The sequence below is a fragment of the Lasiosphaeria miniovina genome, assembly GCF_030549165.1.
Source record: "Lasiosphaeria miniovina strain SMH2392-1A chromosome Unknown B0T26scaffold_1, whole genome shotgun sequence".
Classification (NCBI taxonomy): domain Eukaryota; kingdom Fungi; phylum Ascomycota; class Sordariomycetes; order Sordariales; family Lasiosphaeriaceae; genus Lasiosphaeria; species Lasiosphaeria miniovina.
In genome coordinates this window covers 2,822,364-2,842,938 of record NW_026848220.1, presented here as the reverse complement: position 1 = coordinate 2,842,938, position 20,575 = coordinate 2,822,364, and the positions used below count along the sequence as shown (strand labels likewise).

At 51.8% G+C, this 20,575-nt stretch overlaps 6 protein-coding genes across 6 annotated transcripts; 2 read left to right on the top strand and 4 right to left on the bottom strand.

Annotated features, from left to right (window-relative positions):
• Positions 1 to 259: 259 nt before the first annotated feature.
• Positions 260 to 2,171, bottom strand: B0T26DRAFT_736611 (auxin efflux carrier; the record flags this gene model as incomplete). The annotated part of the gene is made up of 3 exons (XM_060443344.1): positions 260 to 323; positions 388 to 1,807; positions 1,874 to 2,171. The coding sequence occupies 3 exons, from the start codon at positions 2,169 to 2,171 to the stop codon at positions 260 to 262; spliced, it is 1,782 nt and encodes a 593-aa protein (XP_060302618.1).
• A 2,845-nt stretch (positions 2,172 to 5,016) lies between these two features.
• B0T26DRAFT_35042 (kinase-like domain-containing protein) lies at positions 5,017 to 7,711 on the top strand. The gene is made up of 2 exons (XM_060434554.1): positions 5,017 to 7,069; positions 7,147 to 7,711. Exons 1-2 carry the CDS (start codon positions 5,390 to 5,392, stop codon positions 7,552 to 7,554), a joined length of 2,088 nt encoding a protein of 695 aa, XP_060302617.1. The 5' UTR covers positions 5,017 to 5,389; the 3' UTR covers positions 7,555 to 7,711.
• Positions 7,712 to 8,694: 983 nt separating this feature from the next.
• B0T26DRAFT_670116 (actin cortical patch SUR7/pH-response regulator pali) lies at positions 8,695 to 9,505 on the bottom strand (the record flags this gene model as incomplete). The annotated part of the gene is made up of 2 exons (XM_060439143.1): positions 8,695 to 8,941; positions 9,045 to 9,505. 2 exons carry the CDS (start codon positions 9,503 to 9,505, stop codon positions 8,695 to 8,697), a joined length of 708 nt encoding a protein of 235 aa, XP_060302616.1.
• Positions 9,506 to 10,981: 1,476 nt separating this feature from the next.
• Positions 10,982 to 13,479, bottom strand: B0T26DRAFT_34558 (Phytoene synthase). Its single transcript, XM_060434519.1, has 3 exons — positions 13,232 to 13,479; positions 12,228 to 13,154; positions 10,982 to 12,167 (listed from the first exon to the last, which is right to left on the bottom strand). The coding sequence occupies exons 1-3, from the start codon at positions 13,252 to 13,254 to the stop codon at positions 11,309 to 11,311; spliced, it is 1,809 nt and encodes a 602-aa protein (XP_060302615.1). The 5' UTR covers positions 13,255 to 13,479; the 3' UTR covers positions 10,982 to 11,308.
• Positions 13,480 to 14,950: 1,471 nt separating this feature from the next.
• Positions 14,951 to 15,757, top strand: B0T26DRAFT_620472 (HotDog domain-containing protein; the record flags this gene model as incomplete). The annotated part of the gene is made up of 1 exon (XM_060436067.1): positions 14,951 to 15,757. A coding segment is annotated over one exon (807 nt), but the record flags the coding sequence as incomplete, so codon positions are not given.
• A 1,671-nt stretch (positions 15,758 to 17,428) lies between these two features.
• B0T26DRAFT_34863 (uncharacterized protein) lies at positions 17,429 to 18,831 on the bottom strand. Its single transcript, XM_060434541.1, has 3 exons — positions 18,200 to 18,831; positions 17,788 to 17,896; positions 17,429 to 17,651 (listed from the first exon to the last, which is right to left on the bottom strand). Exons 1-2 carry the CDS (start codon positions 18,746 to 18,748, stop codon positions 17,882 to 17,884), a joined length of 564 nt encoding a protein of 187 aa, XP_060302613.1. The 5' UTR covers positions 18,749 to 18,831; the 3' UTR covers positions 17,429 to 17,651; positions 17,788 to 17,881.
• Between the last annotated feature and the right edge of the window lie 1,744 nt (positions 18,832 to 20,575).

The following is a 20,575-nucleotide window of genomic DNA, read 5'->3' as shown; positions in this document are numbered from 1 at the left end:
GTGGGTTACCCGATTTTCCTTTACAGTTTCCCATACTCATAACACCCTGTACTATTAAAAACGAAACGGTTGCCTAGCGTTTTCATACACCGTTAAACGCTTCCAATGAATGAAACGCTGATTACCAAATCCCCCAAAACGCCGCTCTTGAGCCATTCTGTCCTAGATGTCACGTTTCTTGCCCCAGGGAGAGAAGCTGAGAAAATACTGTACAATGAAAACAAGGCATGACTTTTGCGGAACGAGCGTAATGGCCCCGTTACTTGGCCCATTCAACGACTTCCAAGGCGCACACAACAAGGATTAATGTTGATGGCAAAATCCTATCAGAAGGTTAGCATAGGTTCGCTGTGAAGCCAAAGTTAATGTGGCAGGGTCCGGTCTCACCAAATAACGTAGCTCTGGAAAAGAATCTTTCCCATCACAACCTCATACACGTTGTTGATCTGGCAGATCTGGGCAAGTTGCAGGGCGCTCGGCGCGCCAGTGAGTAGGAAGCAAACGATGACGAAAATCGGGTCGTCTAGGATGCTAACGGGAACATACTTAGCGAACACGGCCAGGATTGGCGCCATGATCAACGTTGGCAGAAGCATGCGGCAGATCAGAGAGGCCACGAGAAGCCTTGCGCCAATCTCCTTTTCCTCAGCGTCTGTGCCCTCCTGGTTCTGTGTGTTTCGCGCCAGGTTGGCCCCCAGCACAACCAAGATCAAAGGCACCGCAACGCCGGCAGACGAGCTGATGGCACTAGTCACGCTAGTCTTGATAAAAGACTCGTCCTCGAAGAAAAGCTTCTGCAATTCAGGAACCGAGGCGACCAAAACGGCGACAAGCATGGCCCACAGGGGTGGATTCATAAATTCCCAAAGGAAGGAACATACACGCGCCCAAACGACATGGAGCCCAACGAGGAGAGATTGGAGGGGTCGCGGAAGGGTATTGAACGCGCGCTGACTGGCCGAGCTCAAGCGCCTCGATGTGTTGACCTTGAACTTCGTCAAAAACCGCCCGACTCGCTTTGGGGCCCCTATAATTCCCGAGGGAATCTCGGGCTCGTCGGTGTTCCGAATGCGTGGGAAAGAAAGGATCTGATTAAGCTCGTCGCCCTGGTAAATGCTGCCATCGACATTTCCGTCAATAACAATCGTCGTGTGCGACTTGGCGTTTCTCTTGCGGAGGGTATCGTGTTCGTCGTCCTCCGAGTCGTTTGGTGACGCTCTTGACGATCCGCCTACAGGGGTCTGGCCGGCCGGCTCGTAACCCTCCGAATCCTCTACCTGGGCTGGGCTGCCAGAGCGATGAGTGCCAAATTCCTCGCCGACGCCGCTGTGGGCGCGATTTTCGCCCTCAAGGAGTCGGTCCGCCTCCCCGTCGTCGTGCGCCTCTCCACGGAAGCGACCCTCTTCGGCCGAGTCGTTATTGTATTCTTCGTACTTGTCCTTTGGCGCGAGGAGGATGTGATATCCCCAGCTCCAACGGACCAGCTGTCCGAGCTGCTGGAAAATCATCAAGTAGAGAATTCCGCGGGCCGCGACTTCGTCGTCATTGTCGCCCTTAATCTTGTCCCAGTGTAACCCCTTCAGTGTTTGCGACAAGGAAATGACGAGAGAGATGGGGAGCGAATTAGAGTTGCCAAACACCCCCATGGCCGTGACGAAGTTTGATGCGCGCTTGTTGAAGCCAAAGCATTTTGAGACGACCGTGGCAACGAGATACGAGACGAGTGTCTGGATGACAAAGATGATGGGTATGACGCCGAGCTCGACCAGTTTGTCCGCGTTCAATTGGGACGCGAGCTTTGTGAAGACTGCGCGGAGTTAGCGCCGCTAAATTCCTCTGCTTCCAGCATTGTTCCTTCTTGGACTGGACGTACTCAGACAGGGCGTAAAGAGCATAACATTGAGGTTCGCAAGAAACTTTTGCTTGTCGGCATCGAAGTGTCCGAGCCGGGCAATGATATAGCCCGGCAAGCTCACACAGACAACCTCGAGCACAGCGCCAAATATTAGGAGAATGAGGTGGCCGAGCGCCGGGTGGGAGTTGTGGGGCTGTTGCTTCTTGAAGATGACGAACGGCGACGGTGCTGTCGACGAGTACTGGTCCCAGGACTCGCCGGCGGAGGCCATGGCCAACCGTAGGGATGTCGGCGGCCGTAGATCGAGGAAACGCATCAAATTCCGGTATCTTTATTTCCCTCTTGAAATAGTCAATGGGACCTGTCAAGGTAGGAAGCGAGGCAAAACGAGGTTGAAGGAGTAATGTCTAGTCGAGGACTTGGAAATCTCCCCATGGGCGGTTGGCTTTGTTACCGGGCGGTGTTGGGGCGTTGGGAGCCACTCCCAGCGGACGCCAGAGCACTTCGGGCCAGTTAGGAAAAATCGGTCTTTCCTACCTGAGCTAAGGTACGAAATACGGTAATTATAGCCACTAGGGTACTACGTAGAAGGACTTCGGAACCCGAGGTGCGCAAGTGGTGCGACAAATCACCTAATTGTAAACTTTCCGGGGAGGTGGCTAGAAACACTGAGTAAGCGTGAACAATATGCCCTGGCATATCTCGAAACATTTGCATTTGCTAGATATCGTTCCTAACAGGACCAACAGCGTCGTTTAAAGTTGATCGCAATGGTACCTTTTCGTAAATAGGATACGCGAAACACGCAGTACGAGAAGACTGAGGTGGCGGAGAAACGCGCACATAATAAACCGCGCAACTGATAAGAGCTGAGTACCCCCGTCACCATGTCACCTTAGTATGGCCACCCGCAAGAGTGCTCACGGACTTGCCGCCAGCCAATTGAATAGTCCAATTTGCCATTATTATCTTAATACGGAAACAACTTGCTTGCACCAAACTACAACTCTGACAGCCTACGGATGCCTTGGTAGGGCATTTACTCCCTACACGGTACGGAATAGCTCACCAAGGTTTCCTCTCGGCTGTTGCCTGCCCTGGTACATATCCCAGTTTCGCCTGCCAGCCCGGGAGACCCGAAAATCGCCCAAACAGCCACATTAGTGACGATAACGTCGAGGCTCTTGGCGATAACTTGGATCGTGGGGCTGTGAAACCAAACTCACTAACTCCTCCCCTCCTCCCCCACGCACACGGCGCAACGTGTTTATTCTTCATTTCCCCGCCGGCCTCGTCGTCGACGCCATTCGCTTACGCTTTTCGCCGCGCGTGACGAGGTCTTTGGCTTGCGGGGTGGAAATCGCACAATATAGTAAGACTGCTTCGCAAACGGCTTGGCATTCCACCTTTGTCGCCAACCAGTTCCCTTTCCGCTGATTCTATAGTATGTATTCCGTAAGGCATATATGGGAGGGACAAAACCGATCCGAAGTTCTCAGCTGGCTCGCATCTGCCTGGTACCATCGCCTATATTATCTGCTTTAACTGCCGGCTTTACTTTTATATAGTAGCTACCTATGTTGTCTCAACCACTGCTCGCGATTCCAGCTTTGTCGGTCTAGGTACTGCAATTCTATCCAACGCCCCACTAGCCACACTACCTTCCTGCCGAGTAGTCGAGCATGTGTGTGTTATAGTTCGTCTGCTTCAACAAGGTTTGCCTTAGTGAGGGACTTCCACAGAGCATGTGGGTATATGCACTATCTCCCGCCCTCTAACCGGAGTTCATATTCGCACCAGCAGCCATTTCCCCATCTGAGAAGGGAAACTTTTGAATATAAACAGTTCATTCCCTTGATTTAGGGTAAGAACGTGATTATATATGTCGCAAACAATGGGAGATGCGAGAAGAAAAACACCTTGACACTTGCTACGAGGTAAATAAAATGGAAAGTACGGATCCGTACATGGGCTAGTATTAACTATGGCGAGAAAAATGCCGAGATTTGGCCATAACGTAGAAAACTCGAAATCGATGAGTGAGAAAACCCAGTCTTCTTTGAGGACCAATTTGGTCTTGGCATTACGGAGATCGCTGTCAGTGCTGACGTGACATAAAAGATCGCCATCCCTTCGCCACACTCGAGTTGTTTCATCCACCGAGCACGATGTCAGAATTCGGCAGTGATTCTCTTCTCGTAGAGTAGATTATATATGAAAGGCGTGGCTTGCAGTCACTTTTAGTGTCTGCTATCATGTGCTCCGTACAGTATTTTCACACATCGAGGTATTTGATGGCTGCCCAGCTTGCTTGCCCGGCTTTTCCATGTTCCAACAAGCCACACTCTGTGCTTCTGAAGCGCCACACCACGTCATAGATACAAGCTGCCGAATTTGCATTGGCCGCCCCCTGCTTAGTGCTAGCGTCCCAGCTATGCCAACACCAGGGTGCATCCCGCATTCATCAGTTTCGTCATCCGCTGCATGAGTAGACAAGGTGATGAACAGTACGTGCTCTCTTCCGTAATTACGTTGAATAACATGCACTTTAGAAGGCCCCTTTCTTCCTTCAATACATCTGTGCTGGTTAATCACGAGGTTGGCGAACTTATATAGCCCCGGCGCAGAAGTTATTTGCCTTTTGACTCTCCTTTCTTCTGTCCCGCTCGCTGACAGGGCAGATGAATAAAGGAAGCAGCTAACGACGGGAACGCGGGGCAACCCAAAACCAAGCTTGCTAAGTTTTTGGTACAGAGAGTGACACGGACACAGAACAAGGAGACGCATCCAATTGCGGAGCAAATGCCCCGGCCCAAAGATTCTGTACCGTGCAGGTGTATGGATGCAGTGCAGTACCCCAGCAGCCAACACCACTTCCAGGCTTGGACCTCCCTGGTAGTGTAGCGGCCTTCCATTACTAGTGTCGAGCGGATGGTAGGACCTGGAATGGGACTTGGACGAACGCGAATACTGATATCCGGTTTCCTAGCCACGGCTCGCCCGTCGTATGAAATCCGTCTCTACTCTCCAGGAAGAGCACACGTCCGTCTGAATTTCAACTTTCATTGCCCACCTTGACCACGTCAACTGCCTCAACCATAGCCGGCTAACAAGACACATCCTCTTCTAGGTGCTGAGTTGGCTTAGCCGTATGGGCATTGGGTCCTTTTGATCGCGCTTTCCCCTCCCTGTCCGCTTCGACTTTCTGCGCCCGTTCTCGTCTCGCTTTTCCTGTCGTCTTCCGGCCGAGCCATTTTCACTTCTACTCTCCAGACAGAGAGGCCCATCTCATCACTTTCCTCCCCGAAAAAGACAATACAACTGGCTGTCGCTCGACTCGTTGCCCTGTCAATCTACACAGCCCTCGACTTCTGAGCCTGTTGAACCTTGACTGCTTTGATCAGAGATACAGCGCAGGCATTACAACAGAGCCGAGCGGCGCAAAACGGCTGCAGCTCGTGCCAGGCACAGGCGCAAGGGCAAGCCGGACAAGGCAGATTACGGAACCCTGCGCATACCCTCCTTACCAGCGCAATGGCGGACCACGATTCGTATTCCACCCCGGATACGCCAAACGAGAACTCGGGCAGCTACCCGGGCTCGCCAGGCTCGGTTGACGACTCGGGCTCGGTTGACGACTCCTCTGAGGCTAGCACCCCGCTCGATCCACCAAGCTCCAGCTCCGACTCAATGCCCGGCATTTCTTTAGCCGGCAGCTCGAATTCGCACCGCCGGTTCCCCTCCCTACGGACCGTCTCAGACCCCGAGCACTCGGCCTACATGAACCCGACCTCAAGCGTCACTGGCATCTTGAACACGGCTCGGCGGCCCCTGCCTAGCGCAGGTAGTCTGCCCTTGGATATCATGCAGAAGGCGCGGGCTTTGCAGCAAGAACGAATGAACTTAACGACGTCGAGAGCTTCCCAGGCTGGGTCTCCCCACGCCGGTATGGGATCCATGAACCTGAATATGAATATGAACATAAACATGAACAACATGAATATGAACATGAACGGGATCATGAACGCACAGCCGGGCGGTGCTTCCTCCAATCTCCGGTTACCGACAGCGGCTGGCGGTATGACTCGACCGATGCCCCCCGGGTTCCCGAAATCTGCGCCTGCGGTGCCGAGCGCCAGAAAACCTCCCAGTCTGAGCGAGAGGAGAGCAATGAAGCTGGGGGGTATGGCTGGTGGTGGACCCGGCACAACTCCTGGCACACCAAAGCTTTCAGACATGAAGGGCGGCCAAGACGGCGCGCGGCCCTCGATAAACGGAGAGGGACGGGGCTCCAAACTAAGTGACTTCGGGAACTACATTGATGCAGATAAAGGGTGGATTACGTTTGAGGGTGCTGCTACTATAACGCGGAACGGTGTTGACTTCGCCAATGGCCGGACCTTCTCCATCTCGCTGGATGAGGTAGAAATTCTTGACGAGTTGGGCAAGGGAAATTACGGAACTGTCTACAAAGTGCGCCATGCCCGCCCGAGGGCCCCCCGTTTTGGCCACGGGTTAAGCAACTTCAAGTCTCTATCTCGGCACTCTTCCATGTCCGACCAGGACGAGTCATCCGCAGACTCGACGCCACTAAGCCCCTCGACCGATGGGTCACGGCAAAACACGACGGGTGTGGTCATGGCAATGAAAGAGATACGCCTTGAGCTGGACGAGGCCAAGTTCACCACGATTCTTAAGGAGCTCGTCATTCTGCACGAGTGCGTGTCGCCCTATATTATCGACTTCTACGGTGCCTTCTACCAAGAAGGAGCTGTGTACATGTGCATCGAGTACATGGACGGCGGCAGCATCGACAAGCTCTACGCAGGCGGGATTCCCGAAAATGTTCTTCGCAAAATTACGTACGCCACAATCATGGGTCTCAAAACACTCAAAGACGACCACAAGATTATCCATCGCGACGTGAAGCCTACCAACATCTTGGTGAACTCGAATGGACAGGTCAAGATATGCGATTTCGGTGTCTCTGGAAATCTAGTTGCCAGCATTGCAAAGACCAACATTGGGTGCCAAAGTTACATGGCCCCGGAACGGATCAGCGGCGGTGGCTTGTCCGCCACGGGGGGTGTCGCAGACGGCACATACAACGTCCAAAGCGACATCTGGAGCCTGGGGCTGACGATTATCGAATGCGCCATTGGGAAATATCCATATCCCCCCGAGGTGTCCAGCACAATCTTCAGCCAACTCAATGTAAGTGCAGCAGCTCATTTTCACTCGACCCCGAATTCCGTATGGCAGCCGTTTGACTGACACATCCTCAAATACAGGCTATTGTCGAGGGCGAGCCTCCCGGACTTCCTACAGAAGGCTACTCTGCGGTGGCCCAGGACTTCGTGGGATCGTGTCTTAACAAGATTCCGACGAAGCGACATACCTACCCGATGCTGTTGGCGCATCCGTGGATCCAGGCATTAAGCAAGCCAGAAACCATCCCGGAAGATGCTGAGGCTGAGAAAGCTGCCGCCGACGATGAGCTTGCTGACGCGACGGGTGCTCTTAACCTGCACGGCCCAACCGGGATTGTTGGTGGCGACTATGAAGTCTCGGAATGGGTCATTGGCGTTCTCGATCGTAAGAAGAAAGGGCTGCTGCACGGAGCTACCGAGAAGCCGGCATTGCATGCCGCCCCCTTGGATTCCGTCAGCCCACTGGCCAGTCCCCTAGAACAGGTGTAAATAGGTGGTGGTCAGCGGACGAAGGCCACCGTAAACCGACGGTTCCCGGTCAAAGCTAGAGGAGAAAATTCTCAAGTCCTCATGGCCAGTCATAAGCTGAGGGGCTTCCTACTTTTTTTCTTCTTCCCCCCTTTTCTCCCCTGTTTCTTTTGTCCGGTCGGGCGGATGGGGAAAAAAGGTAGCTGGTTTTGCAATCACGGCCATCCCTTTCTCGTCATCATTTTACCAAAGTGGAAACATGCGAATTTTTTCTTTTCTTTTCTTTTCCTTCCCTTCTTCTTTTTCTACATTACCCTTTTTTCTCGTTTTACTTGCTACTTGCCTGCTTGCATAGCTACATTTGCATAAGCTTCGGAGCTAGTCTGGGATTGGGTGTTAAAATGGCAGGGCAGGATTATGAACAATGTAGAGCAAACAAATGCATTATTACCGTGGTCTCTTTTTCTTTTGTTTGCCTTCGGCTTTTTCTCTCCCTCGATATTGTAATCTTCTATTCTCTGTACATAAAATCTGTGTACTTTGGAGTTTAGACATAGAGAAACACTAGAATGACTGCATGGAGGAGAGTTTAGGGGTACGTAGCATTCATTAGTTGAGACTGGAGTGGGAAAAGAGATGATTAAAAGGGGGTGCTTCGAAATACTTGAATACCAAATGTGCAGTAGAACATGAAACCCCATCAAACCCGTCAAAGGCTGCTATTTCGTGACCAAAAAAATACGATGCCTCATACTACCTACCCCAGTACCTAAGGTAGGTATAGCACACAACATGGCTCCGCCTATCTTAAGCAGAAATGCATTATAAATAATTGATAATAAGTATTCATCACGATTATGCGTCATGTCCGCGGCAGGGAACGAAAGGTTCCTGGTATTATGTTTTTGGCAAACAAAACAACAAATGCCGAGTAGTTACAATCTCTCCAAGTTCCTCCGTAGGACTCCATTCTTGATCGTGTGATCGTGTTGTGGGGTGTTGTTCTACGCCATACAGTCTCTTATTCATTACCCTTCGTAGACCGAAGTCATTTGCTTTCCGTTCGTTATCTCATCGAGTCCTCGGGAGAGCCGCCGACCGCACTATACCGCCATCTTTTCTTTACCGCGTCCCATTACTCTGTCTCGGTAATCGACCACCTCAGGGGTACTCCTCCTTGACCCGGCGGCCCTCGTACGACTTCTGGCTACGCGTGCTGGCCCTCCTACGGCCCCAGGTACGTCGCGGTGCGCCATCCTCCTTGGTGCTACGTCTTCCCAAACAAAACAAGACTGTGCTAATGAGCAACGCAGCCCAGGCACCCCAGCTGAAGCCGAATGCATATCTTCCCAGCGAGGCGTCGCGGCCGTCGGCAAGAAAAGCGTTACGCATCTTGACAAATGTAGCCCTGTTGATTCACATGTGAGCATTTCTGTCTTGGAAATATTGTGACAATAGGAAACGGATTTCAGGGAGTAAAAGGGCGGGAATCAGAGAGAGTCATAACGTACGTCATTAGTGAAACGGCAATGGTGAGGAAGACCAGTGCCGACAGCGCAATCAAGCCGCTGATTGCGCTTCCCAGACGGCTACAGGGCGCGAGGAAGCTGGAGAAGAAGGCGACGACCTCGAAGAACAGGGCAATCAGGAAAAAGACCCAGCCGAAGCGCCACATGTACCAGCAACTGAAACTCGTGGTACCGCCGCCGTAGTCACCGACCAGCTCTGCGGGCGCACCCGAAGGGCTACCAGACCAGGCGTAGCCTGCGGGAAGAGCTGGATACTTGGGGCCGCAATCCGTGTTACCGTCACCACATACGGAGAAGTAGGTCCATTGCGAGATGGGCCGCGAGTTGGTGATGCCGTGTGTGTCGGCGCGAAGGAAATACGTCTGACTCAGTGGCGAGGTCGCAGTCAGCCCCGACAAGATTACGAACCAGAGCATGACCAGGGAGCCGGTCAGGAAGATCATGGAGATTAGACTGAAAGCGGAGTCTATTGTTGTTGGTATTGCGCCTCGTCAGCCCTGAAAGTGGTCTCAAGATGTTATAAGAACCTTGATATAAATGAGTGAAGGGAGTGCTCGAGACTTACGACTGATCGCCATCCTGGAGGGATGTGTTCCGACAGTACCAAGACCAGAGAGGGTGCTGTATGCGATGCGCCGAACTGCGCTCGACTTGGCTCTGGTAGTATTCGACGGCGAAAGCTTCCGTCGCTAGCTAGACTAGTTAAGTTTTAGTGCCTTGGGCAGGTTGCCTATACTTGGCAACTCTGGGAGATCGACACCAAGATATGCAGAGTGTTGAATTCTAGTCGGAGGTAGGCGAATAATTAGGTATGTAGGTAGGTGCTGGGTCGTCCTCGGAACAAAACAACTGAGTCAAGATGTCAGTTATGGCGTCACTTTTCTCGAGTCGGCGCTCAGGCACCTTTTTTGTCTGGTAATAAACTCACATACTTATTTCTGTCGGATTGTACCAGACGGATGAAGAGCAATAGAGGTGAGGAATGCTCGGGCTGCTGGTCTTATACAAGGGAAGACAACCAAAAATCCATGGGGTCCAATGGTAAGCGCAACCGCGATAATCGAGGGCGCAGGTGATTCCCCAACCAAAATAATGGAATAATTATATTTTTTTTTAAAAAAAAAACAGAGGCTCTAAAGAAGGATCCGGGCAAACTTAGTTGGTGACCAAATGCAGACGAAGACGGATGGCAGGTGTAAGGATGCAGCTTAATGGCGTTAAGCTCGTGGGCTATAAATTAGAGCGTAGAGGGCAGAGATAAAGGTGATCAGGTGAATTCGTGGAAGAAAAAGCGCACCGCGCAGATCGGAGACGGCGTTACGTCGACGATGCAGGAGCTTGCGTCCCCAATGTGGAGCTTGTGACAGCTTCCACGAAGACGGTAGTCCACGAAGACGAACCTACTTCGTAGGTACCTAATGAAGGTGTGGTGGTGGCGCAACTTTGGGGTGGACCTTGATGGGAGGAGGCCCAACCTAGAAAGAAGCACACCCGCACCAGGTTGCGGCGCTAGCGAGCCCGGCCCCTCTCCTACCAGTCAGTCAGTTCAGGCAGCGCCAATCGCAAGCCACCTTGCTAGCAACCGCCGATTAAACAATCTTGGGCGACGTCATCCCATTCCAGAACTTCCTGCACTATTGGGAGCTCTATTCCGAAGAAGCTGTAGGTATTGCCAACGCCCCCTTTAGCTACACCTAATATTATAAGAGGGTAGAACACATCGTGTTGCAATGAGCGAGGGAGGTGCTGTTTTTTTCCTTTTTTGCACACTTCTTTTCTTTACCTTGAAACAGGGGGGAAAACAGGACAAGAAACGGTTGCTCCGCTACTGGATATCTACCTAACCACTGAACTTCAATAGGCGCCAAGTCACAGCAAGAATAATCACAGTGACTGCATTTCCAGCTGTCATCTTGCTATTGGCGGTTTCTTTTTCTTTTTTGCAAAACCCGCCTACATTGTCTTCAACCTCCAACAGTCCCTGATCAACGACCGCTCTATCCCAGAAACGTTCAAAAGTCTTAGTACTGCCCCTTTTTTATGTTCAAAAGTCGAGTCTCGACCCCCTTGGCGTGCCGGACACGTATTAACACACATACTACTCATGTAAAAGACTGCTGCACAAAATTTGGAACACAAACTAAATATTTCATGCTTATTCAACAAGGCCAAATTGAAGATAAGAGTTCACTGCATAGGTGCCATATTTACACCTACTTGTCTATATCCAACCAGCGTTTTCTCCATTACCCCTTGAACAATGCATTTAGCGCCGTCCTCACTCTTCGGGTCGTCGGCACAGTTGCCTTGCCCTCCCTCAGATTAAAGTCGTCAGTCTCCGACAACACCCGGCCAATCTCCATGTACATCTCAACGGCGGCGACCATAGGGCCCCTTGCCTCGGAAGGCAGCAGGTCCATGGTCTCGCGGGCGCCCCTGTAGAGCAGAAAGGCCCTGTCGAGCAAAATTCGCCTTAACCCTGCGACGACAGGCCCATGCGGATGCTCTATCATGGCCTTGGGAGTTAAGCCGGCCTCTTTGAGCCATGTGGTCGGAAGGTAGACTCGACCCATGCGAGCATCGACCACAATGTCCCTGGCAATATTCACGTATTGCAGCGCGACTCCCATCTGGCACGCGGCAGACCTAAGCCGCATTTGGCGGTCTTGGTCCATTTCCGGCTCGCAATGGTGAAGTATTAAGGCCACACAAAGTTCGCCCACGGTGCCCGCCACTCGGTGCGCGTATTTCGCTAGATCTTGCTCGTCGGCAATGGGAAATATTGTCTCTTCCTCCGAGGTACTGGAAAACAGAGAATCCGTTTCGAATCCTTCAATGAGGGAGTATAGGGGCTCGGGAGGGAGAACATTAGCCGGAAGCAAGTAGAGTGGCGATCGCGCAAAATCTAGGAAAGCTTCGTCAACAAATGAGTCGACTTCTGATCGCGGGCCGTCTCGGGTTAGTGTTCTTGGTGGATGGCCCAGACTCTCGTTCTCTTTAAATCGTAGATCGAGGAAGCACTTCAACTTTGATGTCCAGGACAAAACCTCGGATCTGGACACTGCGTTATCGACAAGGTCATCCGCAACGCGACAGAACGAGTATCTGTGCACCGAGCATTAATTAGCACTGGCTCTAATTGGTGACCAGAGATTAAATACGCACAAGAGAATCAAGTCAATTCGAAGACGACCCGAGAAGAGGGCGTTGGCGAGGTAGAAGCTCCTGCTCTTTCGCTTAAGCCTGTGGACTGCATCCGCAATCCCTTGCAGCCTTTCCAGGTCGAACTTTGATGAATCGAGCAAGCGACTCTCAACAAGCATGAGGGGCGTTGGAGAGCGAGTGACAGTGGGAAAGATGTGCGGGAAGGCAAATATTATGGCCAGATACTGATCAAACACGGCCAGGCCGAAGACGATGAGCATATTCGTTGCCAAGAAGAAGACAGCCTCTTCCATCTCCAGGACTCCAAACAGACAAAGCCCCAGTTTCGTTCCGGATTCGATGGACCAGGTTCCTCTTCCCAAGGCAAGCTCATCGACGAGCCAGAGATAGACGGTGGGAAGCACGATGGGAAGAGCGGTGGAGGTCCAGGGTAGGCTAAGGATAAAGCGTCCCGCAACTGTCCAAGTTATGAATGTAAAAGGAGAAGCCCAGGCGAGAATCAGTCCGAGGTACGTTCCCCTCCCCTCGAGCTTTATCAGACATGCCCCAAGCAGTGCTAGTGCCATGAGCGTCACCTGCCCACCGAGCTTAGCCCTCTTCATCCAGCTTGGCGGGTTTCTCTGAGTTCCGAGATAGAGAGCGTGAATAAGTGGCTTGTTGGCGAGGATGTAGATGCAGGAGGTGATATATGTCTGGATGACGAAGAAGAATAGCTCCTCGATAGGTATCCCCCATGCTCGCGGGCCGATGATGGCTTCTTCGGGGTAGGTCCAAACGCCATGACGGATCAGATAGGCGTCCCATGGGAGAGTCGCAGAGAAGGCGATTACAACGAGAGAAGCGATTTGGAATATGTGAGCCCGAGTTGTGACTAGATAGATTGCAAGGCTGAGCGCCAGCGCTAGGGGTATCGTGAACTTTAAGTGGCTGATATGTAATGTCCCCGTCAGTCCGTAGTGAAGCTTGACTAGTTAGAAGGCCGTGGACACGGAGTTTTGGCTTACACAAAGGCGTATTCGTAGGCCATGGTGCTAAAAATCCGGGATGTACGTTATAGAGTACGAAAATAAATGCCCACCGCGTGGAGTGCGCGTGGGGTCTGGGGATTGCGAGTAGATATCTATGCATTCCACTGCTATTCTGGGATATGAGGTGCCGACCTTGAAGTCGAAACAGTACGGATATGATGAGTATTTCATGACCTTGTAAAGGACATGGCAACAGAGTCGGTCAAGGACTGGCGGGTGTAGCCGAGCTCGAACTGGTGTTGACGCGGCTGGAGAAGTAACAAAGGCGCGGAGTACTCAAGGATGGTACAACCAGAAACGACTTCAAGCAGCAATCGGGGCGAGCAAAACAGGTGAGAGTTTGTAGTTGCAAAGGAAGCAAGAAGCAGAAGGGAACGAGCTCAGGCCTAGACTGGAAGAAGAGAAGAGGACAGAGTACTACCTTAAGCATACATGCTAACAAACAAAAGATCAAGCAAGAGGCAAGAAGCAAGAAGCAAGAAGAGCTAGCCCCAGGAAAGGAAGGCACCACTGGCCAAGCGCAAGTGCAGCAGCTTCGCAGTCAAGCGCTAGTAGGCGATATGACGCCCGTGAGCACCAAGTACTGGGGTCCTGGGCACTCCAGCCCGGGCTGGGTGCCGAGAGATAAACCGAGGACGTGGCCGGAAGAGGCCAATCCGGCTGCATCCTGATGTCATGACAGGGCAGGCAGCTGAATCCCGAGTGGGACATCTACGGGAAAAACATGGGACGAGGGGAGACCAGAAAGTTAATTCGGTAGAGATCAAAACTTTAGCTGGATAAGGTACGGGTACCTATCCTTGTATGCCTGGTAGGTAAGGTAGGAACGGAGTCCTTTACCACACAGACCAGGACTTGGGTCAGGACAGAATGTCTTGCCTTTCCTTGCCCTGCCTTGCCTTGGTACGAAGAAAGAGGCTAAGGTAGGTCATTAAATGCCTGATGATGAGTCGTTGCTTTATCATCATGTTCTTCCCCGCCGATTCAACGGAACGCCCTGGGGTTCGTCCGATCTGCCCGCCACATCCCCGTCGCCAAGATGTGCTTAAGATCGCTGATCGGAGACAGCGAGAGTCGTCGGTTCGGATCGACGGCCGATTGACAGACCAACTAGATCAAGTTAAATCGGCCGTCCCTGGCTCCGAGACGTAGTGGCCCAGTGGGAAGGAAGGGGAAGCCGCGGTATCCGCCCCCACGTATCTCCGGAACCAGGTACGTTGGTAGGTATTCGTACCTAATTGGTCAATGGGGTCAAGATTGCGGGCCTAAGGCATTCCTCGGTTCATGGGGGTCTTGGCGCGCCCTTTCACATTCAGTGGCCGCACTCACAGGCTATAGCGACCTGTCAGCGCCTTAGCGGGCGAGAAGGTGCCACCACGTTAGTGCGTACGGAATAGATACCTGAACCACAAGCGGAGGGATGGACTTTGACATCGTGCGCCGTTTCGCAACCGCCCCTTTAGCTCCCGCTCCCTGAGAATCGCGACTATGACCGTCCGGATACGGCACCACGATATTTTGCGGCTGCTGGTACGCTATCAAGGGCTCCGGCCAGCGCTGACGCGGCTGTCTGCGCACCAGCAAATACAAGCGCGGATACAATCCAGCCGCCCACGCCTCCAAGCCCTGTCGACGTCGGCCACACGAAACCAAGATCGCCCAGATCGTCACGGTCCAGATACGAGACATCACCTGCCACCCCCACCCGCCGTCGTCGCCGAACCACAAAGCCCCATCGTCGCCTCCAAGCCCAAGCCCAAAACTGGAAGGGCAGTTAGACGTCTTATATTTGCCGCCACCTTCCTCCTCGTCGGTACCGTCGCCGGCTCCGTCCTGCGCGTTGTCGTCCACCCCCCAGATCCCGCCGTCCCTGGCACGGAAAAGGACAGGATAACGACCGAGATTCTGCACAAGGAGGCCGAGAAGCTGCCCGTCTTCCAGACCCTGAGCGCCGACCCGGCCTGGGAGTCGTGGGATGCCTACAACACGCTCACGCCTGAGCACAGGGCCCAGCACATCGCGGCCGGCGCTATGGGCGGGTCGCGCGGCGTCGGCGGCTACCAGCGCATCTTTTACAAGGCTTCAACTGGAGAGCTGACGAGTGTCATTTACTTTGGCCACTCCATCACAGGGTGGCCCGGTGTCGTCCACGGCGGCGCCATCGCCACAATCCTCGACGAGAGCTGCGGCCGTGCTGCCTTCAAACAGTGGGGTGGCATGTCCGGCATGACAGCAAACCTAAAGCTGGCCTATATCCGCCCCACGCGCTCCGACAACTTCTACCTCGTCCGCGTCCGCCCCGTGCCCGACGACGAGCTCCCTGAAGAGGACCGCGGGAAGCGCCACTACAAGTCCTTTGTTGATGCCTCGGTCGAAGAGGCCAGAACCGGCAATGTTGCCGTTGTCGCCAAGGCCTTGTTTGTTGGCGGGAGCGGCAAGGACGGGAAGGCGAGCCATGGCAAATGGAAAGGCTCCGGTCTCGACGAAAACGCTCGCTTCTGAATCCATCGTTTGACTCTTTGGGCCAGAACCCACCTAATTGACTCGTGAGTTAGTCGCAAATATCATTGAGGCATAACCACAGCATTAAGGGCGTTGGTTTTTTTTCTCCTGCGATTTATTTTTCGTTTTTTCTTGTTTAAACCCTTCGATTATCTATCTTTAGAGAAATGAGGTTCTTAGCTTCCTGCTGTAACATTAGACATAGGGGGAGCCAATGACTTTACGGTGATACCCCGATCTGGGAGACGGGCCTGTTTATAGAGGACTGCAAGCACTTGTCTCTTGCAATTTGTTCTGGTTGTCTACTTGTTCAGTCTCGATATCTCGGCATATCAAAAGAATTCACATCTAGTTGTAACCGAACTGCGAACTCGGCAGAAGGTCATCCCAAGCCATCTGGCTCAAAGTTGACTGCATCTTGAGATAGGTCTCGAGGATCTGGTTAGGCCGTTCTGTTCATCCGTCTGTTTGTGGACGGTATGCTGCGGGTGATCGTAATGGCCTGGTGAACTCTCTGGTTGCCATACTGTAGCACAGCACCCCAAGAATGCACTTGTGAGTATGATCACCGCAGAGCCATGCCTTTGGTCACATCGTCATTAGAACTCGCAAAATTCATGCTTCAAATGTGGCAATATCAGCTGACTCCTACAACTGCGTCAAGACGTGCAGAGTTGACGATTATTTCCATAAAAGAAATAGAGGCCAGAAGGTCTTGAGGGGCGCACACCTAGAAAGGAGTTCGGATGAGCCTGCTCAAGTATAACAGTGTTTTTCTTGAAATAAAAAAAAAGGAGACGCAGATGATTGAGGCCTGAGAAGTTTGTAGTCTGTTATAAACGAAAAACCGGGTAAGGTGATATACCTGTGTTCTTGCGGTCCCCGAGAGAGATGCCTACACATATAAAAGCCTTGATGGTGTTCATGGGGTGGAGCACATGGCAAGGAACCTATCTATTTCGATATTGTTTCCTACCATTCTTCGATTCTATCGCATTGCACAGTGGCAGTGTCACACATTCTTTCTCATGGTTGGGCTTCTCAGAACTCCGACGAGGTTTTTTCGTGGTTATCCATCATCTCGTTCGATTTAGAGGACTGTTACAAGTGGACACCATATTTCTGACCCCCTGTGCCGCTCATCGATAACCTATCGTACATACTAAACCCGAATCTAATATTTTATGTCGAGAACTTCCCTGAACGAGAGATGGCAGCCATACCAGTCCCCATGTTTTGCTCCCGGCCCGGGTTTACACTGGCGTGGACCAAGGTAGGAGGTATCTGGCCTAACCCAAGGTATGGGCGAGGAAGAATCGTCCAAGCCGGTCATGCTACAATGTAACGAACTCATCTAGCTGACCTAACTAACTAGGCAATTGCCTTGCCCAATATGACTGGGGGCCAAAAAGTTTCAACGAAAAGCACACGGGTTGTCTCTGTTACTTCAGGTAACTTGCGGGACCGATCGGCGCATGGCATCATCTCTCCATTAGAAGGACCCGAGCCCCGTGAGTTTGGGATTAATAGCACGTCTCAAACATCTGAAGGTCAATACGGCAATTAGTCAACTCAACTACTTCAGCTTGATAGCCCTTCGAGGGCTTTTATTGTTCAGGCACATCCTACCTTGGTTTGGTATTCGGTGAGTAGAGTCCGCAACCATGCCACCCGAAGGGTATTTTTTATTTCCTATCTTCTACCTCTACCAACGTACTACCGAGAGGCTTGCTGCGAGTCTAAACTTTACAAACGGTCCCCTCTATTCCCTTGCCTACCGTGGCCGATATCCTCTGCTCACAAACACAGTGTTATCTAGGCGCTCCAAATCACGAAACCGGCCGCAGCACAACGCATGCAAATAAACTCCCTGTCGTGGCATAGACTGTTATCTCTATTTTTGTTTAGTGAACGTTGGGATTTAACCGCCCTAACGTCTTTTATCGTGCGCGGCTAGATTTGTAGTGAGTCCCTCTTCAGAGACAATAAAGCCCATGGTGTTATTCCTACTTGAAAGAGACTAGACCTACCGTAACTTATCGCCGGTTCAGTAGAGCACCTTGTATAACCTCGCCAAGGTCCCCTCCGACCATTGTCCAAGCAGGGTGGGCCACTACGAGTATTTTACCGGACAGGGGCAAAAGTGATAGAATCTGTTAGCCCAATAAACAATAAAATATGGTCCAGCCCTGGATTATCTCTCCTACTCAGAATTAAGCCTACCCAGGTAGATAGTCAGGCGAGTGAATGCCTGTTAGATTGGCAAAGCTTCACTTGTTAAGCAGCGTATCGTGTTTGCCAGTCCGTGATCAATCAGGATAGGAGGCGCGAATGTGGGCTGGGTGTTCCAAGACCTGTCCGGGGGCAAACCGGTGAGCCACGCATCCTCCCGACACATGGTCACTTTCTCTATCAGTTCCTCTTCATTGCCTATGTACTTACCCCGGGTTGTCCTCCTGAGGCTACTCTACCCTCTATATAGCGTTGCACCGCCTTCCAGGAGCAAACTGCGTGACACTTGCATGTCGGTGGTTTGGCGATATCGGCAGATTGACATAGAATGTCGGCTACTCGATGATCAACACGGCGGCAGTTCTTCTCTGCTTCCGAAAGAGTTCGGGCATGGTATGAGCAGGATGTCGACGTCACTAATATAATAGAAGGGATCTGGAACACGAGAAAGCCAAGGCATCTCTGAATCCAAGCTGTACGATGCCAGACCACGTGCAGCATTTCTAGACACGACATGCACAGATGGGTGACTTGCTCGGCGCTTTGAAGCGCGAAGGGTCTGAAACAAAATGATGTCACTTCCAGTAGACAAGAGGTTTTGTGATCCTCAGGATAGAAGCCAGGTCTAGGGATCACTGGGGCGGGAAAGTGTAATACGCCAAAATGAAAAGGGGGGTGGGGCGGATAGATGACCGAACTTGTGAAGGCGCTCGGCATAATCCAGGGACTACGCCAACATGTCTCAGAGGAACACAGCATCAGGTTGAGACTGCATCGGGTCAAGCAGTCTCAGTGACCGCCGGAGTTTCCATGTTACAAGTGATGCCACGTGTGTTGCTGTGCTGTGCTATGTCGGAGAGTTGTAGGTAATGGCGGTCCAATCGCCCATGCGTAGCAAAGCTAACTCAGACCTCGAATCCAAAACTTCACCGACATTTTCCCAGTGCTATAGAGGAAACGGCTGAGCTGGGCTCTGCCATGTAGAGAATTGTAGGGTCTGTTGTAGAGGTTGCAAGGAAAAGGAAAAGGGACAAAAACAAAAGCCCTCCCGATCTACGATCGCGAGAATTTATCGTGTCGACGTGGATCTTGACAAGCATGCAGGGTAAACAGGGCGATGGGCAAATCTAACGCATGAAGAGGCTTGGGGCAAGTTCACACATGCATCGAGTCATCTGATTGGGCGGGAACCTTAACTCGCAGTGGCCCGTCCAGATACCTAAGAACGAAAGTCAGGGAGCCAATGAAGTCCGTGTATTGGCGAAAAGGGTCTTCCTAGGCCCTAGAGAATCCCAGAGTCTAGTGGCAATAAACCTCTGGTCTCGATGGCGAAAACAGGATAATGTCTTTGCCAATATATCAGAGGCAATTGACCCTTGAATCCGAATATGGTTGATTGCCTGAATATTTTCGGAGATTTGTGCTGTGAATAGCCTCGATGAGATATCAGGTGTATTATCTCAGGAATAATAAAAGGTCGTATCTAGATGCCGCTTGGCCATAGAGCAGGTTGCCAATGTATATTTGGCTTCCGTAAACTGCCGCCAGGCCATTGCTAGAAGCATGGCTCATTTTGGGATTATGCGAGTGACAGAACGGATTTGCAGTTCCACGTTCGAGAATGGCCGGAATGATGCGTGAGAACGCCGGATAGTGGAGTGCAATAAATGTGAATAACAGTAGTACCTGTTGAGGACTGCGGTTATGCAACTCTGATTTTGGACTGTGCAACTTGGAATTGGCGACTCGAAAAGTGGAAGATTCTGCCAATAGATTCTATCGCATTGCCCTTGCTCAAATGGTGTTCTGTTTTTGTGAACTCGGTACTAGAGATGATCTCCCAAACGCACCCTGCCGCCGATCGGTGAAATGACGGAAATGTGGATGGGCTACGTTCGAAAACTGGTTGTCTTGTGCAAGGCTGCCACATGGATAAGGCGAGCGGATGGGGCGAGCCAGTGGCCTTTCGAAAGGAAAGCGCCAATTGGAACCGAAGGCGGGGAGAGTTTGAGTTGATAATCGCCTTCAATAATCTGACAAGAGACATAGAAAGAAAAAAAGGGGTGAAGGAAACACAGATAGAAGAAAGATAGACATTCGTTTACGGCGTCAGAGGATGACATTGAGGCGTTTTTGTGTTCCCCCCTTTGTAGGAAAATCCGGGTTAAGGGGCAACTTTGAATGCAAGTAGGGTCGCCTGTCGGCATGAGAACCTTGCGCAATACGGTGACACAACATCTGCTGGCCGAAGACATCTGGGCTTCTTGAGATGGCAAGCTGCAGTAGCGTTGGAAGGCCAATATATGTTTGCCCAATGAATTGGACAAAATGAATTGGACATTTCTAGCGGAGAAAAGATGGGATAGGGTTCCTTTCGCAGCGACTCAAAGTCAAACTTCAAGCTGACCTACACTGGATTTGGGGCTGTCGTCGCTTCCTCTTTTTCGGTCCGGAATCGATGACCAGGGTTAGTCGTCCCTTTCCTTCGGGGACACTGGCGGACTGCCCCTTGTCAGCCGAATTGTTGGTCATTGGTCAGGCCAGCAGACAAATGCAGGATCGGTATTGGTCCGATCGCCGTGAAGA